The sequence below is a fragment of the Bombus terrestris genome, chromosome 2 (genome assembly GCF_910591885.1).
Source record: "Bombus terrestris chromosome 2, iyBomTerr1.2, whole genome shotgun sequence".
Lineage (NCBI taxonomy): Eukaryota > Metazoa > Arthropoda > Insecta > Hymenoptera > Apidae > Bombus > Bombus terrestris.
In genome coordinates this window covers 1,602,407-1,625,596 of record NC_063270.1, presented here as the reverse complement: position 1 = coordinate 1,625,596, position 23,190 = coordinate 1,602,407, and the positions used below count along the sequence as shown (strand labels likewise).

The window sequence follows — 23,190 nt, the reverse complement described above, 5'->3', positions numbered from 1 at the left end:
CAATAGATAATTTTCATTTAATGCTCGTAATTTTATTTCTATAAATTCTCGTTCAACAGTATTTTTCAATCAATTTAATGATACGCAGGTAATATTGACATTAACATAACGACATGTATTGCGAATTAATAATGTAATATCGTTTACGTAAATGTAAATATTTCCTTGCTTTTGATCCATTAATCGTTAGGCATACATTAAAATAATTAAACGCTGTGTAAAATAATTAAATGTGTGATTTATACATCTGCAACCTTAACCTTCTGGCATAAGTAACTCGTATCGAATTCCTAAAAAATTGTAAGAACTTTGTCGTACATCGATTGGAAAATAATTTAAATGCAGTTAATTATACGAATTTAATTTTTCTTTCAATCACTAATTTTCATTTGAATTATCGCGAGCAATAACGTGTTTAAAAAATGTCTTTTATTTAGTTAAACTGTAAGTCTTATTGTGTAATGGTTAGACAAATACAATATTTCAACTCACCTTCCACTAAGGATGTTAAAAGTGTGACATTGGCGGCCTTCCTTCTTCCTGCTGGCAAATTTAGCCCAATTTTTTCCAATTTTTCCCTAAGCAGACGTCCGCCGTTTTTGGACTTTGCTCTACGAAACATAAACAAAAAAATACAATTATTTAAGTATTACATTAACATATAATATCTGAAATAAAATATTGTAATGATCGTAATTATTCGATGTAATACTTTAATGTAAAAAACGAAGTTGTTTATTTCTTTTTCTTTTTCTGAACACAAAAGGTAGCATTTATTACGCATCACAATATATGTTAGATTACGAGATGAAAAGATATGTCATAGGAAAATAAATTTACAAACAAGAAACTTGCTAATGCATGTTTTTGTAATAATTATTCGACTTTAGTTGATCGTTTACACGATCCAAATATTTTACTGCATTCGTACGTTTTTTCCTGTAAATTCAGTAAAATATAATTCTATTTTTTAATTCAATCGTTTCTTCGAAATGTAACTTTGTACGGTAAAGCGTTCGTAACTCGCTCTTTAAACTAAGGCTTGCTTTAGAGCGCTGAAATTTCGAAATGGTATTGCCCCATTAATCATCTGTGCCGTGATCTTTGACGGAAGAAAAAAGGAATCGACAAGCAACTAGGAAGAAGGAGGGAGCGAGATAGAGAAACAAGAAAATTAGCATAATCCGTAACTACGCGTGTCATCCATCGACGATTGAGTAACTTAACTTTGTAAGTCGCTTGCCGAGCAGGATACTACTTTCAAAAGTATGCGCATTCACGTGTTGCAAAAACTTCCAACCATCCTACAAATTGCTTGGATAAAAAATTAATCACACGTTAAAATGTTTTTGAAAAATTTGGAGAAAAATATAATTTCAAGGTTAAATACATATGGCTCTAGCACTCAATTAAGGTTACGAAGACGACTCATAAGCTGTTCGATTCTCATTCTAAATCTGTTACATACTTTATCTCATACAAACATACGAGCATACCGTAATTCCATCGTTTTTTTCTTGCAGCTCTATTTAAATGCGCAAAACGATCTACGAATAGAAATATTCAAATGGAACAAAGTAAACATTTCAGAAGGAAAGACGTCAAAAATACCGAAAAGAACGACGACGAAACTCGCACTTCTACTTATAGAACAGCCTAAAACCTTTCACAGGCTCTCGAGTATATTTCGCGGAATATCTTAAAGAATTCGATAGCACTTCTTAACACACCCTATTCATCCATCATTCGTGGACCGAAATATAACGGTAATACGTACCTATACATATCGGCTACCTTTGTTCGGCTTGAGTAGCCGGTTCATCCGGTAATCTTTCGCTTCACTCGGCAATTAATACACTTTACCGCTACGAATTTTTTTAAATATATCTGCCGAAAGGATCTACACTCTGGAATATTCTATCGCTCAAAAATATCCGGACACTTACTCGTCCTTGACAGGATGTAATTTAATCGTTAAATAATGGACGAAAAAGTCTGTAATGATTTTACACTTACGCAATATAGAACATTATAAACCAGATAAAATTGATTTTTAAAAACTAATACTAAAACTTAACGAAATTGTAGAATTCTTTATCTGTGGATTATTTAATTTCTAGTTTATAAATGTATAGTCTGTTAACAAAATTGTAGTTATCAAATTTTTCTCCTGCGGTCTTCATTTATCAAGCAAGGACGTAATAGTAAGTCCAGAAACTAGTGCTTCTAATCATTAGTTTTCCATTAAATCCAGGTACACTTCGTCCGAATACATGTAAATAATAATGTACGTTTCGATGATAGTCTCTTGGGAGGATCTTAGAAGCATCAGTGTAAACACAACGATATCATCTTTTATCTATAATTTATGCACGTTGTAACCCCCATCGATGCGGCCGTATATACCGACCGAAACTTGATTTAGAAGTGTACCTTCGTTCCAGAGAAATTCCTCAGGTAATTTGTGAACGTTTATACTTTCGGGGATCAGATAGCGTTTTACTGGTCACGATAAACCTGTTGTGCGTTGTGCTACCTCCACGGACGATCAAACGTTCCTTTTTTTTATATCTTTTGATGTTTCATTGTAGAACCAGTCGAACTGAAAGCTTTAATTGAATTTCAACAGGACGATACGAGATTTTTATTTTCTGGTTTATTGTTCTCGATTTCGAGAAGTGACGTATTCTATTTTATATCGCTGGTGTTTGTATTCAGTTCTGATAGATGAAATTTATAATATTCTTTCTCATAGATTTATATACAGATAGCGTTGAAGTATCACATGACTAGTAACCTTCATTTAATGTCTGCTTAAAATATAGAAAGCATCTTTTTTCAATTCTAAAACAGCTACGAATCTTCGTAAGAATGCAAATGTACAGTATAAATTCGAACTTTTCGAAGAATTTTGTACTGTTGCGTAAATAAAAATTACTTTGCATAAAAAAATCCACTAAATTAACGGAAGATCGAATTTAACCAAAGAGTCACGCGTCATAAGTCACTAACGCAATATCGTTGGTTCAAGTATTTCCTCGTGAGCAGTTAAAAGCACGTACGCATCCTGTTAATGTCACGGTTCTTCTCTCGTTGTAATTAACACTCGCTGATAAAAATATATCGTTTCTCACGGCGTGTGCATTAACGCACGATTATCCTGACATAAACTGTGTAATTATCATCGGTGTCAGGACATTTACTACTGCTCCGTAATCCAAAGAGAACTTCGTTTTATGCAACCCGATGTCCTTCCACTTGTGCGTTCGTCCTTCCATTCGACTCGCCCGTGAGTGTTTCACGCTATGTTCGAGTGATGGCAGTATCCCCATATATTTATTATATAGTGATTCCTTTGTACGTGACGAGAGCAATTCTCTACTCATTACACAGTCTTGTCCCGAGAACGATTCTCACTCTTCTTCAGCGATCTGCTTCCCCGAGATTTCCACGATCTTCTTCGCGCCCTTCCCTACTCGATTCTCCCCCGATATGAACTTTAGGACACCCTGCAACACCCCTGATTACTCGAAACGTCCTCGACTACTGGCATCGTTAATCGTTAAACTCTGCGACTGTCGAGTGCTGTTGATAAATCAATGAATCCTTCGTGATCGAATTTATTATAGAATGAAAAAGCAGTATAAAAATTATCAGATATAGGAGAACATTGTTTTTATTAATAAAATGTATCTTCTCATTCTTAAAAAATTGATGTAATTTCATTTAAGTGTTCTCCACTAATATCTGTTATTTTTTGTGTTTCGAGTATATTAATATAAGTAGTAACAAAAAGCGAGAGAAAAACTCAAGGAAGTAGAAAGAGGGACCAAAAACTCTCTAGTTTGTTGTTGTACAAACGTAGTTGACGATTTATGAACTACAGGTTGAATTACAGAAATTTGATATCTTCTTTTTTCTTTAGCGAATAAGACCGTATGAGTTTAAAATTATTTATTGTTAGGAGTTAACATGATATTTAATTATTCGCAGCTGTCATTAATGCTAATTAAGCGTAGCAATTTTTTATTTCTCAAGCGTTTTTTAAATGATTTAATTTGGACTATTTGAACCGTGCTGTTTTTTCGAAATCGTAATAAATCCTGTGACTACGAATGCTCGAACGAAGCGATACAAGATAATAGATGAAGAAAACAATCTGTAATACGACCGACGAATGAACATCAATCTTTTTTCAAATAATCGGCGATGCTTAAATTATCCGACATTCCTAATACAAACAATCGTATCTGGAGGATCTTTTGAAATGTAATATAACTGTCGATCGTAAAACTCTGTTTGGTCATAAAGATGCAACGCAATTCGAAAGAGGAGAAAGTAGAAGAAATAGATAAACAAGAGGGAGGAAAAATGTAAGAAAATTTATGGTGCTATCAAATAACTATTTAAAAATAATTTCTCAATGTAACTGTTATCGTTTACACTATCTATTCAAATTAAGAAGCTATCGCCGTTTCTTTTTATGCTTATGTTTTAAAATGCTTAAGAAATGTTAAAAGAACGATAATTTTAAGCAGCGCTAGCTATATAATTATAAAGTTTTTAAAATCTCCTTAAATTTTACAAATAACATAGACGTTCACCATGAGAGAAATCTTTAGTAATCGAAAGAAAAATAAAATTGGCAAGTAAAGATTATCCGATCATAAAGCTTAAAACTTCGTGCCATTTGTATATTGCTTAAGAGACGTATGTATTTACAGTTTTACAGATGATTTTCGTGGTTGCTGAAACTAATGATAACTATGTCTTATTGTCGACGATGTTTCGCGTTAAAACACAAAAACTACAATGCAAAATTGGTTGGTACTCGACAGTAATTTGAAAAGTCGTTAACCAATTGTGGGAACGGTCAGATACGAAAATGAAACGTGAAATTATGAATAAAACATACGTTCGAATGGACTTTTACGATTGCCGCGTGAAAAACGCGCGTGTAGTTGCGTTTCCCGGCTACGAGGTGCGTAAACTTTTTGCACCACTTCGACAAACATTTGCACGATCATTATACGATATACCGTGGAATCTGAATAGCTTTTCAGACATAATCACTCGTAATTTAAATGCGAAAAGAAGTTAGTGGCGTTCCATCATCGTAAAGAATTGTTAAAATGTCAATTGCGCTTACAGCTTATGACCCGTACGAGTTTATCTTTCTTTATATCTAAGAGGGATGTGATACATAATTAGCACGTATCTTATTTAATAACGGCTAACAAAGTAAGAAAAATTACAATTCATTTAATTTTACGGGATATTTTATTTTTCTCGGGAGTCCACTTTGTCAAAAATGAACGCGTGTTGATTTAAATTAATGTAGCAGCTCACACGAAGCTTATACCTTTATGCATCGTCGCTAAACTCTACTATAGTTACATCAGAATCAATTGTAGTCACCAATAGTTCATCAAATAGTCATATATTTTTTCCTTGCATCCGATAAAATCATGTATCAAAATCCTTGATCATATACAACTACCGAACTAGCAACCTCCTGTTCCCTCAGTTCCGCTTTAAAATCATCACCGCAGAGGCGAATTTCAGAATCGTCGCGCGTTTTGACGATTAATAAAATATTTATCGATCGGGCGAGATGCGATTATAATTTCTGGCAATTTGAAAGTGGCTACGTCTCGGAAATGAACGCATGATCGTTCTTTTGGACTCGTAGCGTAAAAGCCGTGTCGATCGTAAACCTTAATCCATCGTGAAGGTAGGGAACTCGTCGCGGAGAAACAGGAGTTGACTATAAGGACTGGCGAGGTGGAGAGAGGCGGACACGAGAGACAAAAGAAAGGCAGATGGGCACGGTAGAAATGTATGGTGGCAAGAGAACCCGGCGCGTGTAATTATCAGCCAGATCGCTATTCGAATGGATGAATTATATCGTCGCGGTCTGCGGTGTGCGTCGAATGTAACGCTGCCAGCCCGAGGGCTGCTCGTACAACCAGGAATTGACACTCGAAGCTATGCAATTATTAATGTCTCATTTGCATCGGGGATAGATCGGCCGCTTTATTGGCAGTTTATTCAGCGTTCTCCTTTTTTCCTCCACCCCCACTTATCCACCTCGCGCTCTCGTGGAATTTGCTGAGGTTCGATCCGCGGATAATCCTAACCGCGAGAGGCCGTGGGCTACGTTTTATGGGTAGTTAGCCATCTACGAGTTTGCGCGCGTAGGCGGGTGGAGAACGTTACAACTGTTTTTGTTCGTTTGATCGGTGCTTGTTACAGCCGCGACGAGAGAAGCGTGGATTTCTGAATGATTCGAAGCATTCACGAGTGTTTTGTATGGAGAAGAACTTCAAAGAAGGCAAACACGGGTTTCGTAATGGTTTTGTGACGGTTGTGTCCAGTAACTGAAATTCTTGTTTAGCGCTTTGTGATTAATTTTGTTGTTAACGTTAAAGCATGGTAACGGTATTCGATGTTTCGACTTCATGAGTTGTGGATCGTTATTCATTCACTGATCGATCACTCACGATTATATAGATATAGCAACGACCATCAATGTTAAATCCCTACGACCAGAATTCTGTTTGATTATAATAACAAAATATCGCAGTTGGCACTAATTCTTCACTTTGATCCCATAAAAATTATAATCCCTAACAACTTTGATACGTTCTACAGAAATTATCCAGACGCAGACACGTTAAATCATACTACCCTCCATTTAAACACGGCAATCAAACCTTCGTATTTCCGCGAACGTGGAAGCATTGACTCGCATCACTGTTTCCTCCACGTGGCCGTTAAAGTCTCGCATATCAGGAGCGACAAAGACGAACAACTTTCTATTACTATTTATTACGGCTGGCTGTACGTAGCTCGGAGTTAAATCTCACAATCAGTCAGATCTCTCTTTCGTTTGTAATCGGTGATTCCTCGAGCAAAAAGTCGAACACACCGCGTGCGTCATACACTGATCCACGTACGAGTTTGCGTATATTCTATATGTATACGTTTCACGTGCGTGAGATACATCCGGCCGTAGGTACCGGTGATTTATCCACGCCTTTGGTGATAAAGCATTGCGCAACGGATAATGTTCTGGCCGAGTAAAATGGTGAATCAGATAAAGAACGGCTCTTCCCGCTTCCAAGGGAGAAACTCATAAATCAGCCGGCTGTCCGTGCTCGAGTAAGAGGTGGCCGAATGAAGCGAACGCACGTTTATTAATTAACTGACTGGATGAAGTCTCGTAACGGTTAAACGTATCGGTATCTCGATTCTTTGACTATTCTCTGGTTATTCCGTGACTATTCCCTGGTCCAGGCCATTGTTACCTTACGATGGTATAACCTTCTCGGATGTTTCTACCGCCAACGACAAATGTCCGGAAGTGTTTATGTTATTCACAGCAACACGGTGTCTCGTGTTTCGCATCGTTCCTACGCGTCTCTCTTTAGGTAATGTATCGGTGAGCATCAAGCGATACCGTTAAAATACTTAACACGTACTACTTAATTTGAGTAAGAGGAAATGGTAGTTTGTCTGCCACCAGATAATTCAATTTCTAGATTTTGATTACCACGCGTAGGTAGCGATGAGATCAAGTTTAGTATATCGTATAATTATAAATTCAACTCGATTATAATTTTTAATTATCTGCGTTAATATTATACCACCGATATGAAGTTTAATTCGTCATATTAAAGTTTCTACATCGTACGTTACAGAACTAAAATAATGTTGAAATAGCCTTTAAAACGAAATGAAAAATACGTAGTTGCATCGAATGTTTTAGTGAAAGAGTTGAGGTTTTCACGATGGTTCGTCGCTCGGAGTGTAACGGCACGTCGTGTAACAACGTCGCGTCACTGTCTTACTACGGACGGGGCTAATCTCCTTATAAAATTGTATTATGCAAACGAGGAGCTGGTACAGACAGTGACAGTTTCAAAGCAATATCTTACCTCCGTAAGACTCCACCGAGGAGGCTCGCGTTTAAGCATTCCGGTGGCGATAGTCGTCTTTGTACCTCGGCTACCGTAACTTTGTACTTGCTGGTGCTGCTTAGTAACGATAATCGTCCTGGAACCGAACAGAACACGTCCGAAGGCTGCGCGTTCCCACTTAGCATCGCCTTCTCACTCCTGTCCGATGGTTTCATGTCTACAACAAACGAACAACCCACCTTTACATCTGAGAATTATGCGTTTCAACGATTGGAAACCAATTAACCGATGTACTGGGACGAGAAAGTGGTTCAACATTTTAATTTACGATGCAAATGAAGTCGATGTACTAATGAACGTTTATCGATTAAAACGTATCGAAGGATATCGAGACTGCGGTATCATGTAAGGTTTAAGAAATTTCTGATCGTTTTTTTGAAATTCTAAGCAATTGAAATGTGGCATTTTAGATCGATGCCTGTGAATCTTAGCCTCGTGTTTAACGATGTTTCTCAGGATACGATGAATGTAAATGTAAAGATGTTTTTTAAAACCAAGTGTTTAAACTTGCTGATACAGTCGGTTAAATGTTCGGTAAAGTGCTCGATATTATTTATATAGTAAAAACATGTTAGTTTCATAAATGCAAACTTTGAGATACATCAGGTGTGTTATTTATATCACACATATCGTACATATCTAATGCTTGTCATTCGTTATCGTTTTCTGCTTCCCACGTTTTCATTGTCATTTTCTGTTCCCCATATTCTATTTCCCATGTTCATTTTCTGAGATCACAAAAAGTAAAAATAACATTCGAAACAGCGAATGAAACAAATTATTCTATTTCGCAAAATATTGTCCAATTAATGTTGCTTCGTTGACGAAAGGAAGGCAATAATCCACTTAAGAATACAGTGTTCTGTTCCCATAAAAGGTCAAAGAGGGTTTAACGAGTGGCCGATAAGGAATACCGAAACCGTAGGTTCTTCTGAAATTACCTTATACCCGGTCCAAGTCTATCTGTATAGGTGCACAACCATGATATCGGAGCAATATCCTCCGCGAAATATTTTAAATTCGCCGTACCTCGTCCTGTTTTCGTTTCTATGCACCGATAGTCCCGCATTATTGCATCGTTGCTCTGGAATGCTTAATATAAGGCCGCGGGGTTCGGACAAAGCTGTGTTATTACAAGGCAAATCGATGGTCAACTTATAACTTGAAACTCTTCATCGTTGGCTTCGCTCGATCATGAGGTATACCTATGGTTTATAGCCGTTTAAAACGAACGCTAGTTTTAAACCGATATCTTCGAAATTGTTGCTGAAAAATATTGTAATACAACAACGAACTATGCCGCTTTTTTATCGTTCTTTATTTTCGTATAATGTTTAGGTTTTACGCATAAAAGTTCCGTTCAGCTTTCGATGGTTCGAGTGGAACATAGGTTTATAGTACATCGTACGTCGCATTGGTTTTAGCGCTTTAATTCTGAACGTAACAGTTTTTCTGAACTTAAATTGAAAATATTTAGCGGGAACTTTGCCACCATCAAAATAATTTTTAATGTTTGAAATATCATAATTAGGGATAGTAGAAATATTTTCCAGTATTCTGATTTCCATGTTATTACAAATACCAATTCTTGCCGCAGAAATCTGGTGAAATTTATTGTATCATAGAATACCCGCGTATGTTATAATACAATACCATTTATCTGGTTGAGATTTGATTTGGATTGACACGTAATTCGTTTGTATAGCGTTTGTGTATGTGAAAACACATAAGAGAAAGAGAGAGAGAGAGAGAGAGAGAGAGAGAGAGAGAGAGAGAGAAAGCACAGCAGGAGAGGGAAAGAGGAAGAGAGTGCAAACAAGTTGTCAAGTAGAATCAATCCACAACGACGTCTCGATCGGCCGGGTCAAGCGGGTAATAAATTTCTACGCGAACCAAATAGGTCGACGTGGATTTGTTCCGCGCTTATAAATCGTAATCTCGAGAATGAAGCGGTAGAAAATCGTGTAACGGTAAGCAGTCTGTCGATGAAACTGACCAGACAATTTCGTAGCTCGAAGAAAGATACATTTGAACGAAAGATACATAGACTTATGCATTAATAATTTTTATAACAGTGAAAGAACTAAAATTACATATTTCCTTACTTTCTAACTTTCACCGTATCAATTTTGCAATTCGAGTGCTCTGAGTGTAGAGAAATTAAATATTCGACGCTTTTGGCGATCGAATTCAATTATCGATCACGATCGCTAGCTATTACGCTATTTCCATTTTCATTTTTTATCAATCCCACTCGTTTAAAGATTCTTTACTTTACTTACTTTACCTACTTTGTCTACTTGGAAAGCTACATGTGGTTCACGGACCATCGTACACAATCGTAATATCAAATGTCAGAAGAAATCATTCGAAGCGAGAGAAAAAAGATAGAAGGAAGGAACGCTGTGGCTATCTTCGAAGTGTTTCTCAAGTTATCTTAGCCTGTTATCTTCATCTCGGTAACGGCATTGGAAGGTGCATTAATTTATTTAATAGGAATAACTCATGCTTTGCTTACGTTGGTCACGGTAAAACGTAGTCCTGTAAAACGTGTAATTATAGAGGGTTGTTTTAACCTTTCGCCGATGTGAATTGTGAAACGGTCTCACTCATCGATGAGACCGCTATCGGTCAATCGATCGTGAGTTAATTACAAAGGCATGTATCGGTTAATTCAACGGCCACGGGCAGGAATAAACGGTTCTATGACATTTTCATCGATGCCGTTTTTCAGCGATGATTTCTCGTTAACTCTACATTCGAATCGGTTAAAAGAAAGAAAATAGCCGAAATATTTCGTTATTATGGCAAATGCGTTCTGTCTAGAATCTAAAGAACAAAGTTACCAAAGTACTTGATCCTTTCGCTATCGACCTTAACTAAATGGCAATGCAACGAATGGCGATTGAAATTATATGTTGAAATTCATTCACGATGATGATTTGCAAATTGTCAGCAGGTGTACTCGAAAAAACCTAACATTCCGCTTTTTTTCCTTTTTAAACTCCATGTTCTCTTTATCGTTGCGTTTTACACTGAACAGATTGTGCCTCGATTTACATATTATCACTAATTTGTTATCAAGAACGGCGGTAGATATTATTACTAAGTTATTAAAGTTCGTAGGAATCGATATGTAATTACTATAAATAAATAACATCGATTTTTAATCGATGCTAATTAATTCTGTTTATATAGAGGCGTAGTTAAGTAATCGACAGTAATAATTCACTTATTTTCTCAAGTTATTACCCTTCCATTTTCATCCATATATAGAGGTCTAAATAACAAACAAAATGTCCCATGAATCAAAGGCAGATACAAAAGACTGCTGTAGAATCACAGGACGACAGCGAAAGCATGATCATTCGGAATAAAAAAAAAAAAAAAAAAAGAAAAAGAAAAAACGTCACCGTGCTGTAAATTTTCCGTATAAATTCGAAATTTAGTCGACTAATGAGATTTTCATTCATCCTTTACACTCTATTTGACGAGGGACCGGTATAGAAGACATGTATCTACGGCAACATCCTCGCCTCTGTATCCCGGGATCGGCGGTGTCTTGTTTTAGCCCGAGATAACGTCTAGGAAGTCGCCACCAGATAATTTGTCACTCGACCAACGTGGATATATTACCGGAGTTGATCAAACAAAAGTGCTAAGACCCTTGATCACGACTTCTAGAGCCGTGAAAACGGCTAGTTCTATAGCTTCTGCAGGGCTACATGCAACCTACGTTTATGTTAATTACAGTGTTTGTAACATAGCAATAATCAGAGGCGATAATTAGCGCCAGACGATTCTACGTGGTAACGACCTAACTGATGGCAATGAAAGTAATAGTGACAATGATTTCTTTAATTGTTCGGACGATGATAAACACTTTGATTCGTTTTAGAATTCTTTCATCTGAGATTAATTTTGAAATCAATGGTAATTTTGGAGTATTATATTCTTAATAAACATTCGCACGTTTGCAAGTTTTTAAAAATATCAAAGTTCCAAGCTTTTATACTTTCATATTTTCAACGCGTAAAGATTAATTAATAAAAAAGAAACAAAATGGAATTATCTACTTTTACATCATCATACTTCATCATGATTAAAATTTCATTGCGAGATTATTTTCGCAATGATACTCCGACTTAATATTTTTCATTGATAAGAGAAGGAATGATTGTTTGTCGGAGACGTGGGATCAGCGGGACTGCGAAGCGTGGGTAGTCAATTAAGCTCTCGAACAGCGATAAATCGTCGCTGCTGTTTGATCGGGAGTCTGAATAAAACTTCTTTCATTGACATCATTGGATCTCGGGCACGAAACAACCGTCTGACAGGTAGATTGTAGCAAAACGTAAACCGTGGGCGCGTTTCCACGTTGGAATGCTATTATACTGTTGAGAAAGTTACAATGGAGTGACATTATCTAGCGAACAGTTTGATAACGCGTAGCGTAATCATGAAGTCTGTTGATAATTATGTGGCAATATTTTCTCTTGTTGAAACTTTCTGTCTTCTTTTACGATGCATCGAAATAAAAGATTAAAGAAGAGAAATTTCCTAATTGCTTCTTCGTGTCGCAAATATGCGTGGATTTAAAAAATATTTTAATACAGTCCTGTTCTTGTATTTTAATGCAACAAATTGTTTTATAATCATTTCTTCTGACAAATCAAATTAACTAAATTATATATCAGATCAAAGTTAATAACATCAAGTAGCATCTAACAATCGTTAATTTTCTGATTTCTAGTAACCATATTCTATGCGTAATTTTCACATTTCAATGTCTAATTGAGTAGCTTCAAAGAAATCAGCGACATTAAAAGTAAGACGATTTAAATATACCTATCCATTAACACAGCCTCGCTCTGTCATTACTCGTTATCGCTCTCATTATCGCACACACGTGTCAAAGATTTTGCATATCTTGAAGTTTCTATTTTTTGAACGCTGGTGGATTTCAACACAGCAAACATCGATCCATGCGCGATTTCTGTACGTGATACGCATAAATCATTCGTCATTTACTGTCTAATTAAATATGAAAATACGATCCAAGCAAGATTTAAAAACGTCCCAAGGGTGATCAAGAATAAACTTATTGCAGTTAATTTTCTGGCATGCATCCAGTCTAGAATATATCACGCATGTTATTTCGAATTCGATGACTTTTTTAAAATTCTATTTTTACTCATCACGAGTTCCTTATAAGACATAGGAAAATATAGGAAAAACCGTTTTAAAAAATATTTAATTTTCGCTATATTTTTTATTTTCGAAATAGAACCAGAATGAAAATCATAGAGAAAAAAAATTAATTGCAAGACATGTGTTGTTAATCTCGTCGATAAAATGCAAATGTTTCATGTTGCAGTAATCCCATCTGCATTAGGAAGTCGTAATGTTATTCATACTAGAACGTAGAATGACTTACGGTTTCCTGAATGCAGATTTTATATAATTGAAATTATATATAATTATATGATAATGAACTTCTCGATTAAACCGTACAGTTTATCCTGCAAATATCTATCTCCAAACACTCGAAAAAGGTGCTTAAAAGATGTCTAAAAATTATTCCGGAAAGAAATTGCCAATTCTTTCATTGCAATATATCAAAAGATTAGGTTTGAACAGAATTGAGAGAGAAAAGAAAGGGGATCGTCATGGAGGATGTACGAAAGAACAGATTGCCACTTCGGTAGCACCTTTACACGCGTACTAGTTATAGCTAATGGCGATCGTGGTTCGTGTAAGGGGTACAATTTTCATTCCAGCGGAAACGATCGAGAAGCAAACGGGAGCACAACGACCGGAACATGTTGGCCGTCAATGAAGCAACTTCGATGGTCAAACGGTGCACAAGGAATTTCTACCTGTACAGATGCACGCTTCTATCCTATTGGGGAGGACAGAAGGCAAATCTCCGGTAATTTACCGAGAATGTACCCACACACGGTCGTGAATGCGTTTCGTAGAAGTTATTGGCAGGAAGTTCACGATAATGGGCCTTAATTTAAATAACGCGCGCGAAGCAAGTATTTTGCTTCTGAATCTCTGACTGAACATATGGTAGGATATTATGCGATTGTTTCTTAAGTCTTTTTGCAAAGAGAAATATCAAAAAATTGATTTTTGTCTTAGTTATCGATAGTGTAAAACTAAAATTGAGCTTATTCTTCTGGTTAGTTTGCTTAAGTAGTTAATCAAAGGTTTCTCTTACAAGATGTTTCGAAATTCGGAAAGTTCAAATGATACTATACTTGACCTGAAATCTTTAATAGTTCTAGAGCAGTTTTTCAAAATCGAGTTCAAAAGAGTTAAAAGAGTTAGGTATCATTAAGCTGTTATTAAAGAAAACTGGTCAATCTACTAAATAAGATATTTGCTTCGTCCAAGAACAATTTAAACCATCGGTTCTGAATGAAACACTCAGTGCAGGAATACGACACGTTTTTACATGAATCAAGTTCCAGCGGCATTAAAATTGTTCATAGCGTGACAAAAAACAGGAGCACAATTATCATTTTAACGGCTAATGACCGGATGTGATAGCTACATTTTTCCCGATTACAAAATCATGCAGGAGAAGAAAGGAAGTATGTATATCCGTGAATCCGGCTACTTTCATGTTTAAACCTTCCTTGGTTTTATCTACTGTAAAATAATAATAAAAATACAATATTTCTAAGATAAAGCTTCAGTTTGATTTGAATGTTTTGATGAGAACACGCGAGGAACTACGCAATTTCAAACGTTGCGAGTCTAAGATCTATAACGAAGTGAATGAATACATATTTAAGAAACTGATTCTGTTAGAAGTAACAAAAACACTAATAATTATGCAAAGATTTATAATCATGCTTGAAAAAAGAAAATGTATAGCAAAATATTGCTAAAGAATTCTACTTCCTATTTTTCATATTTTTATAACGCAACGTCCATCGATGAATTATAGATGAATCATTGTAATTAGAAATTATAATGATGTAATTAGAAATTATATGTATTCTTGGAAAGCACTGATACGTAAACTAAAGCTAAGAACTACATAATTCATTTCTTTTCAGCGAATAGCATTTGAGATCGATATTTGAATATGTAATATATAGCTGTATATGTATACAAAATTCTATTTAGCTAAGAATATTGAAGTATCGAGTAATGTCAGAGGTGCTGTTTTTCTATCTAAAAGAACATTATATGTATACAATAAAAAAAAGAAGAACATGGTTTCAATGTAGCAAAAAATCTCTTTCATGTTTAAACATTGAGAAACGAAATTAAAATATCAAAAGGAAATATTACTAGCATTAATCGGAATACAGAAACGATACTTCTTCAAACACAGTAAAATCACAAGGATGGCTATATCGAACGATTACATCAAATTGCATTAATCACTCCAATAATCACGTTTGGTTGCTAATTTGAAGCTGGTAATAAAACCGTTATCGCCGCGATACTTGCCAAGATTGATGGCGAACAAAGCTGTTAAAAGGTAAAAATTCTATTAAGAAATCGAAACAGTGGGAGAAAAAGAAAAGAGAAGAAAAGAGAAAAAAAGACAAAAGTTGCGAAAGCGATCAGTCGGTGAAATATATACGTCGGTGCCAGTGAAAAGTTAGCCAGAGAAAAGGCGATTACTCCGGAGTGATCGTCGATTTATCAATCGTCGCCCGTACGAGAAGAAACTTCACGAACCATGATCCACAACGATCCGCTATTATCTATAGCCCCGGGGTTGTTTAGAGAAATCATTACTAGTGGATGCAATTGCCAATGTCCATGATTTTAATGAGTCGATCCGGTGAACGCGTACATTTATGATTTATGGCACGATTACATAACGCGATTATTACACAGGTGTATTGATAAATTAATACATTCGCGGCCGGATGCAAGCGTGTACATAGTGTGAACCGCAAATTAATCGACGCGAGCGGTTTCGTTGCTTTGTAATTAAGACGGGACAGCAGTTGTTAATACCGATTCGATATACCGATAACTGATGCGATCCTGTTTTTCGGGATATCGATATATCGACCGGTTCGATCGAATTTTCACTGTGTTACGAAACGAAATTAAAGAGTTCTTTGTGACAGTCTGCATGGGTTGAATAAAAAATAAGTCTTTCTCGCATTAAATAGATGGAATAATTTTTAAAATGATTAAGAATAAGAAACATTTCAAAGGACAAATTCTTCTAATTTCAATTTCTATTCCCTCAAATAGAAACTACCTATGGGTAACATCTGACATAACGTTACGTCAACTAACAGGTAACATTAGCTTAATTATTTACAAAAAAATCATAAGGCAATTCATAGAAGAATATTTAGAGAAAAGCGAAATTAATTTTGAATTAAATAACGTCTGAAGACCTGTCAAGGGATATGACACAAACATAATTGATCTTCTTTAAACCTCATGTTCACGAAACTCCTGATTTCATAATATACTATGATTTACCACGAACGAAACTAACAAAAGAGCATGATACAAATGCATAAGTAAAAGGTTGCGATAGGCAGAATATCACAATCGCATAGAAATAAACAAAAGTAAATATTTGTCTACACATTTGTCAAAATGATAAATTTCGTAGATCGATGCGTCAGTCGATTTTGTCATGTCAAATATCATTGCTCAAGGCTGAATTTCACGTTACGTAAATAGCTGTCAAACTTTCCTTGTATTCAGCCGACAGATACACCTCGCGTTTACCGTTCGCTTCTCCATCACAGCTTTTAGATAATCTTTCAAGAGTTACGTACGCAAGTACTTACGTGCTCGCTCGAAAGATCCTCTCCAGAGTAACGTGATGTTTTAATTGCTCTTGCAAGCCCATCATTTGTTTAGTCGTATTTTTATCTCACAGTGCTACATGGTTGATTATCAATCAAAGTTGTAATAAGGGTGCGTTTGAATAATTATTCGAATAAAGTTTCTATTACGGACATTACTTTAGCCATGCTCGTTTTCGAATACGGAATTACATGTCAGTTTCTTCCTTCCCAAACTGTTTCTCATACTGTGTCCTAGTATGATGAAAAATTACCGACACTTTCCACGACTAGTTTCGATCAGGATTTAGTTTGCGATGAATGTAAGAATCGATCTCGAAAATAAAAGTTTGTTGTTCTATTTGCACATTAGAAAAGATTGATCGAGATTAATTCTCCTTACTTTTATCAATGATAAACTGTTAACCTTTTCTTTCTAATAATCTGTATAAAGATTATTTATTCGATACACAAATTATGAAAACGCTATTGGAATAAATAAAGCGATATAATCGTACCACAGAGAAAAATATTTCATTTACAAAATTATCCTCATTTACATTGATTAAACATCAGTTTATTGCTCGTCGATAGTATTAGTATGAGCCATCAGACTTCTCTTTAATACCTTGACCCTAATAACAGACCCTTTCTCTTTAATACCTTCTACAAAAGATATCAATTTTTGACGTTTACCAAAACACTATTAAAACAAAAACAATATAACTTGTAGCAGAGGAAAAGAATATTTTATTTGTAAAATTATTTTCATCATTTTATTTTTATCTCTACGCTGAAACAAACCAATGCTACCGTTCCAGTCTGAGATCTCGAACCCGCATGTTAAAACCTGCATGCATTCCATACGTAAAAGCCCTTAATTTGCAAAAGTGAGAATAGCCTTGAGCCGGTTGGCCCAAGTTCGCACGTGCAGAGTCCCGCGCACGCACAATTTCCTGGGCAATCAACGTCCCGGAAACTTAACCAATCGCCGCGTACGAACGAGTTCACTTATTTCTCGACCTTGATTGGTTACCACCAAGCGACTGGGGTGTGACTTTTCGACCCTGCCGCACGGCACGGCAAGACACGGCACGACAGGGGTGTAATCGCGAGGCAGGGATCCACCTGGCCTGAGGGCAACGCGCCACTGGTCCTCGTTAATTTCATTAGGCCTTGATTCTAAAAGGTTGGCTCGCCCTTGCACAAAGATGGTGGCCGCCCTTCATCCGTCTAACGCGACAGCCCGACAATTCCACTCCTTTCCAACGGAACAATGTCAAAAAGCCACTTACCGCTGATTCTTGACTCGACTTTCATTCGATTGAAATCGATTTACCGAGCACGCTTGAGAATGTCCTCGATTAGTCTAGGACTGTTTGATAGGCTTGAATTTGTCGGAAAGTTTTATCATTTGCTGTTGACACGTTTGCTACCATGATTGGAACGAAAACTAGAGCAGATCGTATTATGTTGTTTATATTTTTTATATTGTGAATAAATTTTGATTTTGTTGATTAAATTTGTCGGGAAGTTTTATCATTTGCTGTTAACGCGTTTGCTACCATAGTAGATTGGAACGAAAATCAGAACAGATCGTATTATGTTCTTTATATTTTTTACATTATGTATAAATTTTGATATAAGAAAAATCAATGTACGTTTTTGGATAGTCTCGTTTCAGTTAATATTTTTCCTACTAAGGCTATTCCCGACAGATTAAAGGCTTCTTTCTTTTTCTTAATTTATCTGCGATAGCTGTGACTATGAAAAGAAAAATTATCCCTGTCACATATGTATAACATCGAACTCCGAAATCAAAATTCATGGTAGCAAATGCGTTGAGATAAATAGAAGTCGATACGGATCTGGTGTTACTAAACTTTTTAACTATATAATCTGTCGGGTAATTAGTACGTTTGATAAATTGTGGAACCATCAAATGAAATTATCGTGGGATAAGGTTGTTTGAAAGTATCTAGATGAATTTTATACAGAGGATTTTATCTTGAAGTTAGTGGTTAAACTAGATAAATGGCGAGCAAGATTATGGTGTAACACGATTGCACATAGTTCTATGTAATTAAATATTATGAGTGAAATTTTTGTATGTCTTTAAAGCTTAATATATGAAGTTTGGTATGATATTCTTGGCCAACTAAAAAGTGGTCTTGTTTAATTTTTCAAAGATCAGTATTTCCTAAGCTATTCTAGAGTAGGGATAACGAGACACGAATTCTAATGTAAAATTCAGCATTAGCAATGCAACCAGCTGCTAGAAATGTAATCAAATAAGAAAAAGATGCATAGAAATAGTTTCATTGGAAACAGGTTTCTTGTGTATGATGTAACCAATTCTTTAATGCCTCACAATTAAACCGCTAAGAGATGTAGATAGAATGCTAGTAAAATAGTTGAACGATATATAATCTTTACTGTGTTAAAAGATGCGAGAGAAACGGATTATTCAAATGTGACGACTAATGAATGGTCGAGCGAAATTTCTCCCATTTTAATATAAAAATCACAAATGCCTCAATGTGCACTCGATCAAAGTATAATTGGTGATTAAAAATCAACCTTGATGATATACCGAACGAAGAATTTCATATATCGTAAAAATTACACGCCAGAGAAGTAGACATAATATAACAGATTCGACAAACGGAAAACTTCGTAGATTACAAATTATACAATTCATTGGTACAAATAAAAAATCTCATTTACCAACAATAACGAGACGACTTTATACGTATGTATTGAACGTGTGAAACAGGTTTGTCGAAGATTAAAATGATATTATCATAATGCCTTCTTAATAAAACACATCTGACAACTCTCACGATAGCCAAAACATACCATGCTCAGGCTTCGTAAATAGTAAATTACGGTTCTGGCCATAAGTCAAGTCGATCGATGTGGAAAGGCGCGCATAATTTTCAGATTCGAGCTCTGTCACGGCTGGCAATACCAAGTATACGTCAAGTTCGTTCGGTAATTTAAAAGCACAATGCGTAACGTGGCTATTTGGAGGTTCTATAACGACGAAAGTTAACTGACCGGACGCCATTGACCAGGTAAATTAGAAAAATCATTAACATAGTAAAAGCGTGCCGTCTGTTGGCCTCATTTGAATGATTAATTAGTTCTAACATGGCTCGGCCTCCGATACCACAAAAACTCGTTTCCATTCCTTACGATTCTTATTTATTTCTGTTCCTTACGGGAATCTCTTTTTCTTTTTATGCAGACCCAGTAACTAGGAAATTACTTACGTTTAAAATTCGTTAATGTTTCTCGCGTTTCTCTCGTGACTATTTGTTGGAATTAAAAAAAAATCAGATAAGTCAGAAGCAGTGGAAGATTGTAAAAGTATCTTGCAGTTGTAAAGTTTGACTGTAAATCTTTCGGTTTGTAAATATTATCAAAGTCTTGATATATTATTCTTTATCCAAAGAGGTACAGATTATACCAAATAATGTCTGATGAACACTGCAAGCAGATGACAACAGATGTCAGATTATACGGTGAAACGTGAACTTGTCATTTAGAATGATTTCCCAAGTAGTTATCCACGAGCTGCAGTTATAGTCACCAAAGCAAACGAAAAATTCTAACTTAAAATGAACTACGGAATATTTTCTTTTTCAAGTCAAATATAAATTTTTTATTCTTCTCCCGTTCTTCATAATTAACTGCTCTCGCGATAATATTTTTCGAGCTAATGTATTTTTTACAATTGCATTTTTTTTATTCTTCAAATATATTTTAATGTTCTTGAATTTCCTCAATCAACGAACAAAGTTTTTAATTTTGAATTTCTTGCAGCTTCAAGTTCCGAGAAAAATTCATTTCGTTCGTATACCTCGGAGCAACGTTAAACTGCTAAACTGGAGCACGTCGAGGAGTGACGAAGGAGCCAAGGTAAGCTGCAAGTAATTGTATAACCGGCTTCCGAGAAACGGAACGCGTATGTTGTGTCGTCGGTTGTACGTATTTGTCGTTGCTCTCGCCAACCGACTCGATATTCCAACGGTGACGAGCAGTTTTTACCGGAATGTGGGCGGAGGAGTGATAATTTTGGGTTTAACAAATTGAAATTATGAATTTGGCACGTTGAGACGGAAATATCATACAGATGATAAAACAATAAATTATTTCAACAAGAATACTTTAAGCAAACAAATTGAATATACGAAAAAGCAAGAAATTAGATCATATAGAATTAGAATTAGAAAATATATCGCGTCGAAAGAAATTTCAACATTACATTGTACATTATCATTTGTATATATTACTCTAACGTCTAAGAAAATTCTAAGGTACATTATCGATACTTTTAGCGACTTTTGTCAGGAGGATTCATCGTACAAGCTCGATTGTAAAGTACAAACGAATAAAAGAACCACATCGAAATCTCACACGTAGGTAGGAGAAAAGAAGTCACGTTAAAGTGAACACGCGTTAGGATAAACCTTTCTAAATTCGACGACACAATGTCGGATACGTCGTTGGAAACAAAGGGACAATGGCGGCGGGGAGTGAAATAGAAGGGAAGGAAAAACTGGCCAAATAAGCCGTCACAGGGCAAGTAACGAGGCATATAATAACCCACGGTGACACTCGAACAAACAGCCATCTGTAGGTAATACCCCTGTGGTGTGTAACGCCCCGAAAACTGCGCCCTGCCAAAAAATTACAATGACAATGAACGAAATCCGATCCGCCTGCGGGCACATCCACTCTAGTTTTATTTCTCCTTCGCACCTCTGACACGTTGCCGAAACGTATTTAGTTATACGGCACAGTATATTGTGACCGGTACACCTTTTCTGGCATTGTGTCGTCTGTTCAGAAAAATCAAGAATCGCGTCGAGGGTTGCCGTTGTGTTTTGTTATTGAACTTACGACAAGCGCGATGGCCTAAATCTTCTTTCGAAACATTGATAACTGTAAATCGATTAATGATTCACAGTTAACCAATGATCAGTGGTGGCTCGATAATTCTTCATTATCGATATATAAGTTCCTCCACTCTTTTGTCTAATTATAAGACAAATTTGAGTGTACAATCGGCAATTTACGATAAAAATTCTTTGATCTCCGTTCGGAAGAAAACATAGCTGAGAGTAAAATCTGAGTATCGACTGAGGATTGACAAAGCATGCGCGTCACACTTTCGCAACACGTTCACCTGGCTGCGGTACGTTCTTCTCGCATCGACACACGCGATCATCATCGATCGAAACGCACGATTTCTTATAACAGAGACATCGTCACGATCCACGACACATTCTCCCTTCTCATCATTGTCGGATAACTGGCTCAGCGTTACGTAATAGAGCATATTGGGCAGTTTCTGCCACCTTGGTATCCCTATTCTACTCGTGCAATAATTTAAATTTTAATGAGAATTTTATCGTGTCTGCGTGTGTTAAACGAAACTATGCTGCAATCTGTATAAATTGGTTATCTATATGTTTACAGTTCCAAGAATCCGTAGCAAGATTGACGTGAAAGCGCGACCCACTATCGGCTAGGCGAATTCCAAAGATAAACCTTTAATTAGATCGATGGCGTATAGATTTTTATCTAGTTTGAAGCCATCTAGCCTGTTTTGATATCGATTTGAAAATAAGAAATCAATTTTTCGAAGTGTTGAGTTATAATTTTTATAGTTATAAGAAATTGGATTTATTTGTTTGGGAATCAATGAGTTACTTTATGTAGCTTTCATCGCGGTTATCTTAATTGGCAGAATGACAATATTCGATCAAAAAAACCTGTTGATCTTTGGTGGAACGTAACGTTCATTTTTGCCTTATTGTCGCGTAACGAGGAATCTCGGCATACAAGAATGGTGTAATGGTCGAGGAAAGATTAGATGTGGCATGATTGTGGTTTTCAGTACACAGTACCTACTCTAATGTCGAGAGAAATCCAGGTAGTCCATCGATGTTTCTTTCGAACTAAACCTCAGTCATCTCTATGCAATATTTTCCAGCATATTTTGTAACATTTTGTATGCAATTGATAATCCTTATTTTTCGTTTAAACTATAATCAAATCATCAAATGTCCAACGTTGTTTCATGGAAGGTGAAGCGGATTTACATTGATACGATTCTCAGTCCTCCATATACCACGAGAAATCGATGGACGATCGATGATCGCAACGACGTCCGGTCGCGGTTCATTTTCCTTGCAATTACGACCATTAGTGGCGTATTAATGGCGAAGGAAGATGGAGGCCATCCGCCTCCTTTTTATCTTCTCGGTGTAGTTTGAAATTCAGACTCCGTTCACAGAGGAGCAGTCGATACGACACTCTGGGAGATAAATTCTAATTAAAAGCGACAAGTTACCGGCATGGCTACTTTATATTTCCGGTTGCGCGGCCGACACGTTTTCCACGCCGAG

At 36.2% G+C, this 23,190-nt stretch overlaps 1 protein-coding gene across 5 annotated transcripts in view; it reads right to left on the bottom strand.

Annotated features, from left to right (window-relative positions):
- The window catches only part of LOC100647887 (transcription factor AP-2-epsilon), a 198,533-nt gene that overhangs the window by 8,357 nt on the left and 166,986 nt on the right, over positions 1-23,190 (bottom strand). For all 5 annotated transcript variants that reach the window (XM_048414478.1, XM_048414479.1, XM_012315183.3 and 2 more), the window contains 2 exons: positions 7,941-8,139; positions 493-611 (listed from right to left, as the gene is read on the bottom strand). In XM_048414478.1, the coding sequence (XP_048270435.1) occupies positions 493-611; positions 7,941-8,139 (318 nt within the window). The remainder of the gene's footprint in view (positions 1-492; positions 612-7,940; positions 8,140-23,190) is intronic.